The sequence below is a fragment of the Teleopsis dalmanni genome, chromosome 2, assembly GCF_002237135.1.
Source record: "Teleopsis dalmanni isolate 2A chromosome 2, ASM223713v2, whole genome shotgun sequence".
Lineage (NCBI taxonomy): Eukaryota > Metazoa > Arthropoda > Insecta > Diptera > Diopsidae > Teleopsis > Teleopsis dalmanni.
Genome location: NC_051847.1, coordinates 229,752,350 through 229,768,421, shown reverse-complemented (window position 1 = coordinate 229,768,421; position 16,072 = coordinate 229,752,350). Strand labels below are relative to the sequence as shown.

At 33.9% G+C, this 16,072-nt stretch overlaps 1 protein-coding gene across 1 annotated transcript; it reads left to right on the top strand.

Annotated features, from left to right (window-relative positions):
* Positions 1–3,802: 3,802 nt before the first annotated feature.
* On the top strand, positions 3,803–8,303 carry LOC119678421 (probable multidrug resistance-associated protein lethal(2)03659; the record flags this gene model as incomplete). The annotated part of the gene is made up of 6 exons (XM_038090237.1): positions 3,803–4,002; positions 4,071–6,080; positions 6,145–6,592; positions 6,746–6,896; positions 6,953–7,901; positions 7,970–8,303. Coding segments are annotated over 6 exons (4,053 nt in total), but the record flags the coding sequence as incomplete, so codon positions are not given.
* Positions 8,304–16,072: the final 7,769 nt, after the last annotated feature.

The following is a 16,072-nucleotide window of genomic DNA, read 5'->3' as shown; positions in this document are numbered from 1 at the left end:
GGTGCTCGTGTCGGTTATCTTGATTTCTTGAACTTCGAATTTATTACTACATTTTTGGTTTATCATAACCAAACGTAACTGTAAATAAAGAAATTTAACATGAATCGGACTAGAAGAAAAATTGAACGCCCAAAGAATCCCTACTCAACCGCTAATATATTTTCGAGATGGAGTTTCTGGTAAGAAAACAGAAAAAGAAATCATCTTCGTTATGATTAATTGGTGATATGGAAATGATCAGTTTGGTTCAAGTGAATTCATTCATAACTTAAGATAATATTTAAATAGATGATATGCTTAAATATGTGGTCATATTAGTGGAATATAGCTATAATTTATTAGCTATTTTTTTTACTGTTACAGGATTTTACGGGATATAAAAATATCTATTGATTTGATCTCTATTTCTAATAATTCCGTTTAGGTTCTATATTAGCTTTCCTATAAAATATTAGTTCTAATTGTACATATCTTGTTATGAGTGGGACTTGGTCATCTGAATATATGAAAAGATCATGTCTTAAAAAAAAGAAACTTTAATTAGTATTCCCAGAAGAATCGAAAATTAATTTATTAATAGAGTTCTTTGTTCTTTGGTGATGTATAATTAGTATTAGTTAGTCTGTGAAAATAACTTTTTTGTCTTTTTTTTTTTGAATAACTTTTGGTCGCTGTAAGATTATGTTAAGTTACGGAGGAAAAAAAATTCCACAAAAAATGTCTATTGATCTGTTGTTTTTAGGTGCTCGCTTTAATATGGTGTTCATATTATCCTTTTTGACTAAATGCCTATCATAACTCTGAAGTTTGCCGGAAATTTGTGCTAAGCAGTCTTTTCCAGACTATCCAGACTACAACAGTTACAGTGATTCTGCTCGAGTGTCAAATTTCGAATTATAGAACATAGATAATAGATAAATATTGTAAATGTCTTTAATTAAACTTAATGCTAATTAAGTCTGTCTACGAAAGTGTGAACATCAATTCATTTTTCTGCATTTTAGTTTTGGTTTTTATGTTTATATATAAACGATGTAGGTGGGTTGTTGAAACAGATAGTAGATTGTTTTGCTAATTTTTTTTCGACTTTTAATGCTGTTAGTTGACACTTTATATTTATCCTTTTATTTTTGCTGCTGTAAAGCAGCAGTTTGAATTATGTTTATGACTGCCTGCATAGTGAAGTTAGGTTTGTTTTTTTTGGAAATGGATATGAATTTAGTTTAATATAGCAATTTATGTGCAATGCGATATTTTTTGAGTATGTGAATTACTTAAGTAAATGTTGAGAAGATTTATTTTATTTAAAGTTTACTAAATACTGTAACTTCAAAAAAAATGCACATGAAAGTAAAAGTCTACGTTTTGTTATAATAATTATCTATTAAATATTATTAAATATTCTTATCACTGTCAGCGTTCAAATTAGTAAGTTAGAATATAGCTGATGTAATAACGGCAAGATAAGAAGTTTTGACGATAAGCAAAATCGTCCTTGAAATTTATTAAAACTATTTTAACATAATTATTATTGATGCACGTATTAAACTGAATAAAGAAATATATATATACGAGTAATTGAGTACCAGCTTAAAAATTTAATCTGTATATGTATATGTACTTCTATAGAAACTATGTATTAAACTAATAAGAATATTATTGATAAAAGTATACATTGAAATAAATATCACATTAATTTACCAAGAATTTTACGCTTTACAGATTTTATTCTTAACAATGAAAGCATTCAATTAATTTGCTTAAATTACAAACCAATTAAAATCTGATCGTTTAGAGAAACTGCTGTTTTCTGATAGTCCAATGTAAATCCATATTTAATTGATTTGACAAACCTATACATATATATATATACAATATGTATGCAAGAGTATAAAAAGTAAAAAAGTATTGGTATAATTTTTATTCCATGAATTTATTATTTTATCTTTTAAATTTATAGTTTAATTTGAAATTTTTTATACATTATGTGTAGGAGAACTAAGATCAGTTTGCAATTTTTTTTTCTCATACTTAATTTATTAATAAATACATATAATTATTTTAAAACTGTCGATGATGCGGATATAACCTTTTCTTATTTCATCACTAAAAGAAATGGCTAAGATCTGGCGATCTTTACCTAGATCTTTAACAATAACCTTTTACTATAGTTTTCTTTAAATTTCATTTAATTCGGAATAAATATAATTCATTAGTGCAGGTTTTTATAATTCCATTATATGTAGCTAATTTAGATAAGCTGCGATTGTTAAATTAGAACTTTAAAGATTTAAAAGTAGTATTTTATTGTTATTTTCTTTTAAACCAAGTTCTTTTAAACCTTTAATACCATTCAACATAAATTTCTTTAACGTTGAATATATCAGTCAATTTGAAAAATCCACATAAATGTTTGAAATAGAGAAATTTACATTTTGAAAAACTCGCCGTGTAGACTAAACAATATTATCTCTTATGATGAGTATTAAATCCAATCTTGGTCTTTCGCCTGATACTCCGTCTATCTTATGGTAATGTTGTAATGCATGTTATATAGTTGGAATTTAGTATTAAATGACTGATATTGCCATATTTAATCTTATCTTACTCTAATAGTTTTCGTATAACCGTTATGACTTAAAGTGTATCCTTGTTTCCTAAGCTGATAACCTCTGAACGGTTATTATTGGTGACTGTCTAAGTCTCCTAGGGCAATTACCTAGAGATATTACAAACTTTTGTTTTAATCGGTAATTTTTTAATAGATTAAAACTTGCGTTTGTTTTTAGTGCATGTGCCTTCGAATACATATTGTGTTGTTTAAAAACAACTGATTTATAATATAATAGATTATAATATGTTATATAATATAAAATTACAAAAACAACTATCTTACATGCAAAATGCATTTTATATTTTCATTTTTAAATATATCAGGCACGCCGTGTAAGCGATATTTTGTTTTTAAAAATAAAAGTTATTCCTGATTTTTATATTTTTAAGGTAAAAATAACAGTTTTTGTGCATTTTAAAATAATAAGCAGAGTGTAAGAGTTATTTCTGCATCGGAAAATAAAAAGCATATGATAATAATTATTTTTAAAAATTATTGTATAAAGCAAATTTAATTATTATTTTTTGAGTTTTATTTTAAAATGCGAATGATAAGAGTTATTAGTTGATTTTTGTTTTTTTAATGATAAGGGTTACGGTCCCTGCTATTTAATGATATTTTAATCTAGTTTTAAATAACTAAATTTAATATTTAAGTAAATGGCGCACAGATACATATTCAAAAGTGTTTCAAAACAATCAAAAAAAGCAAAAGTTAAACTTTAATCCTTTTTCACCATAAATTCCTACGCTCTCTCACTTACTTCTAAATTTATTGGCTATTCTTTTGCGATTCCTTATATTACTTTCGCAGATATGTTTGATATGTTTGCTATGTTCGTTGAGAATCTAGTTCGGTTAACAATGACAACAACAGTCTATTTGTTATATTATTATTAAATGTTTTCTATTCTCATCCAATGTGAAGTGAACAAGTGATTCAGGAGAAGCCAATCATATATAGTATCTAAATAGCATGTTCTTGTTGTTGTGACCCGCTGGGTCCCGAAGTCCTTTTGGGAGGTTTTGAATGGCAGTTGTTTGTCGCTGGCGACGACTGATTACGTGAAGTGGACCCTTCCTTTCTTGAGACTAACTAAATAGCATTGTTTCAATTGGCAGTTGCTATAATATATTACTTTTATATTTCAATTTTAGGTGGATGAGAAAAATATTTCATAAGGGTTTGCAAGGACCACTTGAAGAGGAAGACTTATATCAGCACCGTAAAGATTTAGATAGTGAACGAGTAACTACAAAGTTTTCAGTCTTGTGGGAGGAAGAACAGAAACGTAAAAATCCGAGTGTAATACGTGTGATTATACGAGCGTATGGCTCAATATTTTTACCATTGGGTATTATGTATTCACTTTGTGAATCTGTCACGAAGTAAGTAATATTTTGAGTCATACATTAATTTTTTGATTTTAACTAAATTAAATGAATTTTATTTCTAGAGCGCTGCAACCGCTTTTCCTAGGAGGACTCGTCTCTTATTTTGCTACAGGTCAAACCACTATTACCGAATCAGATGCATATCTTTACGCTATTGGCATCGTTGTGTGCTCAATTGTACCGGTGCTGTCATTTCATCCTTTTATATTTTACATATTTCAAGTCGGAACGAAAATTCGGTTGGGGCTCTCTGGTTTAATATATAAGAAGTGTCAACAAATCTCTACCTGCGCAAGTAACGATGGACTACGAGGTCGGGCCATCAACATACTTTCAAACGATTTGGGTCGTTTTGATGTAGCTTTATGCTTTTTACATGATGTTTGGAAAGGTCCAGCGGAATCGTTGCTTATTGGTTATTTGATGTATCGTGAAATTGGTGTCTCAGCAGTTATAGCTATATGTTTTATGCTTAGTTTTATACCGCTTCAAGCTTGGGCGGCAAAAAAAGCTGCTTACTATCGTCAGAAAACAGCAGAACGTACTGATCTGCGTGTTAAGCTAATGAATGAAATTATACAAGGTATCCAGGTAATTAAGATGTATGCATGGGAGAAATCTTTTGCTAAGGTTATTGCCGAAGTGCGCTTAAAAGAAGTACGTGCCATTCGTGGTACAGCATACATACATGCAGCGCTCAGTTGTACTTCAATGATTTCACCGCTTTCAGTATTTTTGGCTTTGGTGTCTTATGTGTACTTGGGAGACACACTTACAGCACAACGAGTTTACACAGTCTCTTCCTACTTTAACATGCTAAACGATTCAATGGTGCACTTTTGGCCACTTGCCATTACATTTATTGCAGAAGCTTGTGTATCTGCTCGTCGTACTAAAGAGTTCTTGTTAGATGGTAACGAAGCTGAGGCACCATTAAAAAGAGAAAAGTCGAAGGATGATACTGTGTATACAAAAGGAACTAAACTTGAAGAAGACAAAGTAGATGGTATCGTTAAGAATGGCGATTCAGAGAAGAAGTTTAATGGTACCTCAATGCAGAAAATTATTCCAAAAACTATTTGTGTACGCGATTTTCAACCGAAGAGTGAAAACAAGTGCGTTGTATTGCGCAATGTTTCAGCTACTTGGGAAAATAATGGTGGTGAAGGAAACGCCGCCTTAAAAGATTTTAATGTTGAAATTAAGGATCAAACTTTAGCAGCTGTGGTAGGACCAGTAGGTTGTGGCAAATCCACCTTTTTGAATGTACTGCTCGGGGAAGTAAAAATCGATTCCGGTGAAGCATTAGTACATGGAAAAATATCGTATGCCGCCCAAGAGCCATGGGTTTTTGAAGGCACTATTCGCGATAATATTGTTTTCGTTGAAGATTATAACGAGCGACGATATAACCGTGTACTAAAAGTTTGTGCACTCGAAAGAGATTTAGAGCTATTTCCTCGTGGAGATCTAACCATTGTAGGAGAACGCGGTGTGAGTTTAAGTGGGGGCCAAAAGGCACGTGTTAGTTTGGCACGTGCTGTATACCGAAAAGCTGATATATACTTATTAGATGATCCATTGTCGGCAGTAGATACTCATGTTGGTAAACATATCTTTGAGCGTTGTATTACTGATTTTCTTTCGGGTAAAATCCGTATACTTGTAACACATCAACTGCAGTATTTATTTGATGTAGAACAGTTGCTGTTAATGAGTTCTGGCAGTCTTGTTGCGCAAGGTAGCTACCAAGAATTACAAAAATCGAAACAGTTTCAATTTTTAGAGCAAACGCACGAGGAAGGAGGGGATGATGCTGTTAGTGTAGGTAGTCATATAAGTCGAAGTGATTCGGAGAAAAGTATGGAACACCATCAGAAACTTCTAAAGCCAGGAGAACAACCTGCTGAAGATGCTAACAAGGAAATGCAGGCTGTCGGATCTGTGAAATTTAGTGTATATATGTCATATTTTAAGGCACTAGAAAGCAACATTATTTTATTAGTAATCGTGGGCTTGTTTATCTGTACTCGTTTTATGTTAACTGGAGTAGATTATTTCTTATCACGCTGGTAAATTAAAATGATTTTTTTAAATTTTTAATTATGGTAGATACTAACTAATTTTTCTTGATAGGGTTATATGGGAAGAAAAAGTAGCACTTGTTGATGAATCTATTCAACCAAAATCAGTTCTTTGGACCGAAGGAGAAGAAAATTCCACTTTCAACACAACACTACCATCTACAATGCATACATTTAGCGTGGAAAATGAGACAGATATAATTTCCAATGTTACTATTAGAAAAATTGATAATGAGGACGAAAAACGACAAGAACTAATCATATTTTACTCAATTATATTAGGAGCCACTCTGATTATACATTTGATGCGTACATTCGGTTTCTTTAGAATGTGCTTACGAATTTCGTTAAAGTTACATGATCGTTTGTTCCGTGGTATTACAAGAGCTAGTATGTACTTCTTCAATACGAACTCTTCCGGTCGCATTCTGAACCGATTCTCGAAGGATATACGCACAGTAGATACAGATATGCCGCACACATTATTTGATTGTTTCTCAGTAAGTGCACATACTATGTTATTTGATGATATTCAGTTTTTAGTCTTTTATGATTTTTAATGGTCGTGTTTAGAATTATTAGACATATTATTAGAGATATTTATTTTGTTGTTCTTAGAAGTCAGATTGTTATAAATATTATTTTTATTTTAGTTTGCCATTGATGTTTCTGGAGTTTTAATAATTGTTGCTGTTGCCAACTATTGGCTTTTAGTCCCTGCGATTGTAATCATAGGATGCCTAGTAATGCTGAGATATCTTTACGTTAACACTAGTCGAAGCGTTAAGCGCATAGAGTCAATAAGTAAGTAATAATAATACTAAAATGTATATATGTGTTGTAAATGATTTATTTTGCAGCGCGCAGTCCTGTTTATTCACTTACAAATCAGACATTTCAGGGTCTAGTTACTATACGTGCCTTGGAGGCTGAATCTGCACTAGAAACAGAGTTTCATGATTATCAAAATGCTAATACCTCCGCTTGGTTCCTGTTCTTATCTTGTACTCGCGCATTTGCCCTTTGGTCTGATATTGTATGCGTCTTATATATTTCAGCAGTAACCTTTAGTTTTCTGTTGTTGGGCAAAGAGTTCAACAGTGGAGATGTTGGCTTGGCTATATTACACTCTACAACAATGATTGGTATGTGCCAGTGGGGTTTGCGACAAACCGCTGAGTTGGAAAATGAAATGACTAGTGTGGAACGTATTATTGAATACATGGACCAACCATCAGAGCCGCCACTGGAAACTGCTGAGAAATTTAAGCCAAAAGGTGATTGGCCTAATAAAGGACGTATTGAATTCAGTGATTTTAAGTTAAAATATTCGCCCAATGATGTTTATGTACTTAAAGATTTAAATTTCACGATTGAGTGTCGTGAAAAAATTGGTATTGTTGGACGCACAGGTGCTGGTAAATCATCAATAATACAATCATTATTTAGATTGGCCTGCAATGAAGGTTTAATTCGCATTGATGATGTCAATATTGAAAATATGGGCCTACATGATTTACGTAGTAAAATTTCGATTATACCACAAGATCCAGTTCTTTTCTCAGGTACTTTGCGCTATAATTTAGATCCATTGGATGAACGCAGTGATGCAGAAATGTGGAAGGCGCTGTCTGATGTGGAAATGCGTGGCCACGTTTCAACGTTGATTGGTGGCTTAGATTGCAGAATGTATGATGGTGGTTCAAATTTCAGTGTGGGGCAAAGACAACTGGTTTGTCTGGCACGAGCTATATTAAGGAAAAATCGTATATTGATAATGGACGAAGCTACCGCAAATGTGGACCCAGAGTAAGTATTTATATAAATGAACATCAACCATTATAAACTGCTACATATATTAATCATTTTATTTGTAGAACTGACAAACTTATCCAAAAAACTATACGCTCCAAGTTCGCTGACTGCACAGTGCTAACAATCGCTCATCGATTACATACAGTAATGGATAGTGATCGGGTGTTAGTGATGGATGCAGGGCAGGCTGTGGAGTTAGGACATCCGTATGAGCTTCTACAAAATCCCAACGGCTATTTAAGAGAACTAGTAGACAAAACTGGTACAGCTACATCTGCTGCACTATTACAAACTGCTAAATATAGTTACAATATAAAGCACAATGAGTCTGGCATTGAAGATTTAAACAGTTCATAGTAAGCTAACTGATTTGCCACGGAGTGATACTAGAATTTATAAGAATTACCTGTAATACGTATACGTACAGCACAACTGAATTATATTACAAATTAATTTTAAATTAATTACAATTACGTTAATATAAATGTAATTGATCAGAATTACTTAGGTTTAGTAATAACGTTACTAATAATAGCATTGATTACTTCAATTGCAAGCTATAATTGATCAGAAAATAATTTGCACATATAACGTTTTTATGTGCAACACGGTGCTAGGAATTTATGACTGTATTCATAAATGCTTTACATACTTAATTATTCGATAAGCTCTAGCTCTAGCCAAATGTAAGCTAAGTTACTGACTAGAATTAAGCATTACTCTAAAACAAATCAGTATCGTATCGATAGTACTTTTAAATGTATTGTATTATTTTTGTAATGTAATGTTTCATATAGCCAATTATGTTTAAACTTTCTATATTTTGCATTGTCAATTTGCATTTAATAAAGTGCCTTCATTAATTACAGATATGTTTTTTAAATTCGTTCTTTTAGCAGGAAAGAATGGGAGGTTGAGTTTAACCAGTATCGAGATCCAGCACGCTTGTGATTTTAGTTCAGATTTGTGTTTGGTGTAAGCCAATTGAAGAGATAGGCGATGGAGTAAACTTACAACATACATTAGGTATAGATAGATTAAATCGTGACACAGTTTACTGGTTTATGCTATGAAGGTATAGCATAGACTAACACCTTCTCAAAGAGCGTATTATATTAGTATGTATGGCGGAAAGATGCCCTCTACTAGCTGTGATACTACTCGTGTATACGAATGTACCTAAAGGCAATCGAAAATGTGTAAAAAGGAGTAAAACAATTATTTTTGAGAGAAAATATGTGAGATTTTTTCTTGTCTTCTTGCAGCAGATGATTATAAAAGACTTTGAAGGTAAAAAACACATGTACGGCAGCTACATCCAGAGGCGGATAAACAGTTAATGAACATTAACTTGCATAGTTTGAAGTGTGGGTTGTTTATAGAAGTGCTATTGTATGTTATATCTTAGGGAATACTCGGTTATGTGAATACTCGATTAAGTAAACATCCCATTATGTGAACAAAAAAATCGCCGAAAAATTTAACACGTGATATTCCATAGAGTGAACAAGGTAATAATTCAATTATATGAACAACTAAAAATTTGTATTCTTGGTTTTATTTTTTTCTTCTAAGGCTTACAAATAATATAATTTATCTTAAAAGATGTTCATATTTCGTTTTTGTTATAATGTTATTACAATTTCTAGGCCCCAGCATTCTGATGAAACAGTTACTTTGTTGTATTTTTTTTGTTTTTTCTTATTTACTTTTGCAATTAATGTTATACTGCATAGGCTTTTTCCAAAAGCCAGAAATCAATTTCTGCCTTTATCAGTCGACATCACAATGCCGCAAAAAGTTTTAACATTATGTGATCGTTATGTGACTTGATTAGAAATTTAGAAAGTTGATCATGTTGTTGTTGTTGTTGTTGTAGCCCGCCGGGACCTGAAAGCAGATAACATGTAAGGATTACAAGACGAATACATGGGAATAAGGAATGGAAAAGGTGGGAGTGGGTGTTGGGATGAGGGAAAGGGGAGGGGTGGGAGTAATTTGAACCTAACCAGGATCCAGTCGAAGAAACCTAGCAACTTCAAGGGGACGAGTCCAAAGGTCGATTGGACCAAGATTGGTGTGTGCGTTGGGGCAAGAAAACAGATGGGCGACGTCATGGGGCGTGGAGCTGCAGTTTGGGCACACATTAGGAATGGACGTATTAATACGTGACAAGTAACTGTTAAGCACATGGCTATATCCTGATCTCAATTGAGATAGGACAGTTCTTGCCGTACGAGGCAGATTACGTTCATCCTGGGAAATGTTAGGCGGAGGCCTATTGAGGACCTTGTTGGGAGCCAACCTAGGTCTCGAAGAAGATACTGCATCCGTGTGGAGTGCTATAAGTCCACGTTTGTATTCGACCTCACTGATGTAAGCTCCATTGCAATATTGGTCGATATTGAAGTTGGTAAGTGATCGACGGATGCAACGTGGAGGGAGGGCTCTACTAGCCATGACGCCATTTGGATGACCATCTGTGTGGCACGCGAGTAAAAATTGTTTGGACAGCAGTTGATTGTGCTCTTTTACAAGAAGCAACTTTGATTCCGCATGAAGATGGTCAACATGCGACATACGATGGCAGCCAGTTGCAATTCGCAATGCTGTGTTTTGACAAGTTTGGATATTATTCCATTGCGTCTCGCAGAGTTGCGGGGTCCATACTGGAGCTGCATAGGCCGCAATAGGACGACCTATTGGTTTGTATGTGCTCAGCAGGGTTTCTTTGTCCTTACCCCAAGAGCACCCGGCGAGAGCTTTTAATACATTATTGCGAGATTTCAATCGGCTGCACAAGGATGAAGCATGTGCGGAGAAGGTCAACATACTGTCGAGAACGACACCCAGGATTTTAGGTTTGGTGGTTGTAGGAATCCTGAATTCACCGATATTAATGGGCAGAGTCATAGAAATCTCTTTAGTCCAGGAAGTAAAGAGGGTAGCAGAAGATTTGCTTGGAGATAGGTGAAGATTTCTATCAGCCAAGAAAGATGCTATATTAGGAAGGTATGCATTTAATTTATTGCACAATATAGAAGGGTCCTGGCCTGTCGCAAAGATTGTGCAATCGTCAGCATACGTTATGACTCTGACTCCCTCAGGAGGGTCCGGGAGCTTAGACATGTATAGATTGAAAAGGATCGGTGAAAGAACGCTGCCTTGGGGCACACCTTGTTTTAATTTTCTGGCTTTCGACATCTTATCTCTAAAATCAACAAAAGATGATCTGCCAATGAGATAATTGCAGAGCCATCGTTTAATGATGTCAGGGATAGATGTTTCAGCCAGATCATTTAGCAAGGTGCTATGGGAGACTGTGTCAAATGCTTTCGCAAGATCTAGACCTAACAGCACCGTGCGTTCGCACGGGCGACTTTGATTTACTCCATTAGTGATTTGGGAAGTGATCTCACAAAGAGCAGAGGTTGTACTGTGACGTTTTCTAAATCCATGCTGATGGGGAGCTAGGTGAATATAGGGAGAAATCTGTTTTAGGACTAGCGACTCCAGAACTTTGGCTACTGGAGACAAGAGCGAGATTGGTCTATATGATTCACCTAGGCCAGCCGGTTTGCCCGGCTTCAGCAATGGGATAATTCTACCAGTCTTCCATATATTAGGGATGATGTGAGAACAGATGGAGGTGTTCAAAATATGTGTCAGAACTGAAAGACCGATGGGCCCGAGGTGCTTGAGCATGAGCATTGAAATGCCATCAGGCCCAAGCGCTTTCGAGGCTTTGGCGTGTCTGATCACGTTATTTACATCATCCGGGGAAAACAGCGTGGTGTCGCCGGAATGTGGTTTCCGAAAAGCGCGAGTCTGTCTGCGAATAGCATGGGAAGCAGAGGCATTGGGCACGAAAAGCTGACAAAATTGTTGTGCGCAATGCTTGGGATCTGGGAAGGTGATCCCATTAAAAGTTATCGCTTTGTTATTAGGACGTGAAGGATTAGATAATGCTTTAATGGTAGTCCACAATTTACCATTTTGGGAGTCGCAATTATCTAAATGTTCCTTCCATTTATTAAGGCGATGTTCGTCTACCAATTTACGGATGTTACTGTTCAGGGTAGCTATGCGAGGATTAGCTGGGTCTAATCTACGAAGATTATCGCGTTCTTCGGCAAGGGGCACAGCGTCACTAGGAAAATTTGGCCTTATTATTTTGATCCTACCTGCAGGAACGGCTGTGGCAGCTGATTTGATAATAATGCTGCGGAATTGTATCTCTGCCTTGTTTAAATCAGAGGACAGAGAAATATTACCGAAGTCGCGTTCTGAAATGTCTTTGAATAGGGCCCAGTTCGCTTTTTTGAAATTTCTGAAGGTTTTCTTGTCAGCTTCGCAGTAAACCTCGAACGATGGAATTGAGATAATAATGGGAGTGTGGTCTGAGCTTAGAGCTATTTCCGCACTCCAATTCGAGGCAGCGAGCAGCCTAGGGCTGGCGAGGCTGACATCAGGAGAGCTAGAGCAAGTTGGCGTTACCCTTGTTGGTGAATCTTCGTTTAGTACACCAAAAGAAGAATCATCAATTTGGGCAGCCAATTGTAAACCCCTCTGATCGGTTGGTAGGTTAGAAAACCACAGATCATGATGCGCATTCAAATCACCCAATACAAAACGTGAGTCCCCTTCGAAAAATTGAGAAATATTTGGGGAGTGCTGCGGTGGGCAGCTAGAGTTGGGTGGCAGGTAAATGTTGACGACTTCTATGAATTTAGAAGACCTACCAATGAAAATTTTCAACCCTATTACCTCTAAATATTCGTCATTCGACGAGGATAACATTAGCTCACTGTGTGATAATGAATCTCTCAACATAAAGGCAACTCCACCTCCAGCTCCCCTAGGGCGGTCCTTACGTATAAGGGTGAAACCTGATGGGGGCGAGAGGGTGGAGTTGGGCAGAAGTTTTGTCTCTTGCAGTGCAGCAACTGCGATGTTATTTGAAGTCATGAATGCTGCGATTTCAGAAATCTTTCCTCTAAGGCCATTGCAGTTAAACTGTAGAATTTTAAGAGGAGAAGATCTGTTAATAGTTGAGACAACACTTGTGCGTTGAGAGAGTGAGCGGTTTTGCGGTGGAATTATAGGTGGAGGTTGGCAACAAGTGCCAACGAAATTTGAATTCCAACCATGATGAGAGCGTAATCCAGAGCAAGGTCTAAGGTGGCACCATCCATTACAGGAATTGCAACGTACAGATATGGTGTTCCCAGAGATTGCGCGATTGCAAACTGTGCATAGCCAATTAGTAGACAAAGGGGATGCCATGGGGGGAGATTGGATGGCATTGATTGGAAACGGGCTGACAGTGTTTGAAGAAGATGTAGATATTCTAACTGGAGGAGAAGTTGGACAACAAGCTCCTCTAAAGGCAGAGTTCCAATCGGTATGGCTATGCAAACCTGAACAGTTTCGAAGGTGGCACCAGTTATTGCAACTGTTGCACCTAACAGATGTTTGGTTTCTGCTGATAATATTGTTGCAGACAGAGCAGTGCCATTTTGAAATTGCTGGTATGACAGGACCAGGATTAGATTCAATACCGGCCATTAGAAGTAACATAAGAAGCAAGATGGCCGGAACTTGCTTCTTAGTGGGAAAAACACATATAAACGACATATGTCAAACAAACACATACCTGCTTGTGTAGTCCCTTTGGGGGTGGTCGAACGGCACTTGGTCGTCTTTGACGAGTGGCTCCGGGACGTAGACCCGGCCGTTCTTGGAACCGAAAGTTGATCATCGGTTACATCGATTTCAAAAAAATACTACATATCAAAATCTTCAGTTAGTGCGATAAAAAAAAAATAAAAAAAGATTTAGATACCACAGACAATTATGTGGCTGGTTCTAAAAGTAAAACTTTGAAATTCGAAGAGATGCCTAAATCGCGGCAAAATTATATGAGTGGTTCTGTGCACAACGAAGTAGAAGTCTTCCAGTCTCTCGTGAAATATTGAAAACAAAAGCAAAGGAGATAAAAAACATATTAAAAGAAAAGAATATTTTTTCCCCAGTGATGGATGGGTTTAGGAGTTTAGCGAAGATTTGGAATAAAGCTTCTAAAAATTTCAGGGGTTAAGTTACCTTCGAGTTCTCATCTTGTGAATCCCTTTAAAAGCACTTTTAATTCGTTAATAAAAGCGCAGAACTCAAAAGAAGATCATATCTATAATGCAGACGAGCCAAGTATTTTTTGGAAAATGCTTCCTTCTAAAACTTTGGCTTGCAAACATGAAACAGGTACACCTGGGCGAAAGCTGAAAAAGCGCGCCTTACATTTTTAGCCTGCACAAATGCATCTGGCGTTTGTGGGAAAAGCAGCAAAGTCAAGATGCTTTAAAAAGTTTTTGTTTCCAGTGGATTATGATCAATTAAAAAAATACCTGGATAACAAGTGTTACTAAAGATTGTATTCATATAAAGTATTTTTTATTAATAAAATTAGGAAAAAAACTTAAAAAAAAAAATTTTGATTAGGTGAACATTTCGATTATGTGAACTTGCTCTATCTGAATTAGTTCACATAACTGAGCGCGTACTGTATATGAATTGAAACAGAGTTGCAATATATTTTATTTAAGGTTTATTTTATTTAAAGTTTATATGATAATATAATTTAAATAGTTTTAATAATATAATTTTTGTCTATTAAAATGATTTTAAATATATAAATTGCGGCGTCTTCATAATTTCTGTTTAAATATATAAGAATTTTTTTTATTATATATTTTTTTAGTAATATATATATGTATGTAATAAAATTTTCTTGTAAAGTTTTGGTTGTGTGTAACTTTTAAATTGTGTAATTATTTTTACTTAACAAAATATATTTTCTACATATAAAAACAGAGTTTATATGATATATGAAAGTTGCTTGTTAAAAGCAAGAAACTGAAAAAATGTAATTAATTTTTTTTTGTGTGTTTGTGTTATTACCATTTAAATTTTCACTAATATATGAATATCAATAAATAATTATGTTATATTGTGTTTATAAACTGAATTTATATTTTTTAACATTCATTTTCATAGCAAAAAATGATACAATATGTTATGTCTTAATATACGAATGATGTATGTTAGCTTATATATAGCGAAAAAGTTTTAAATAACACAGCATAAGAAGGGAAGGGGTCATTTTAAGAAAGTTCGGTTTTAGTTTAATATTTCTAAATTTTTTGCATAAGGTTTATTATCGCTATTGCACTATATGTATAAAAATTATTTTATTTTAATTAAGTGTACTTTTTACACAAATTGTATATCGGATCGTCTTTTAAATTAAAGCATTTTTTGGTTTGTAAAAGAATCATTTATATGTGTTTAATTTTATTTATAAGTTAATTTTTTTTCCGAAATTCAAAGAAAGAGTGTTATAATAGTTCAAATATTTATTTCCATGTATTAAATTATTTTGTTCCATCCTATTTTTGTTTCTTAATTTTGTAAAATCTACAAGAAATTGAAAAACAAATCAATTTTAAAATTCTTCCCCAAATTCCAAAACCAGATTTGTTTTTACTTTTTTTAGTTTTTTAGAATTTTTTAGTAAAATTTAATGATTTCGGTTCATGTGTAAATAAATGTTTTCATAGAAAATTCGATGCATTTAATATGTATTTTTTATATTTTAAAAAATTGGAATTTTTAATTTAGTATAATAAAGTTACTAATTCGAAAAAAATTTTCTAACTTTACAAACTACGTAAATATTTTTTGTATTTATATATATATATATATATATATATATATATATGTATTAAATTTTTATTCCAAGTATGTATATATATTTTGACTTAAAGCTAAATCGCTTGTTTCATTATATAATAAATTAATTAGCTAAGTTTTCATTATTATTTTTTGCAAGATTTTTGCTTTTGTATAAGTATATCTTTTCAATTTTATGTGCAATTTATATTAATTTTCTTTTCAATTGTATTTTTCTATAAACTTTTGCGTTTATATATGTTTTATTTAATATATTTTTTCTCACAGTTAAGCTTTATTGATTGAGCACAAAAAGCAATTTCAAAATAATTTTTTATATAAAATCGAAATTATATACTGAATTGATGTTTTATTGATTTAAGATTTGTATCTGATTTCTATTTGTATCTGCGTTTTTTTTTTGTTTCTATATTAAA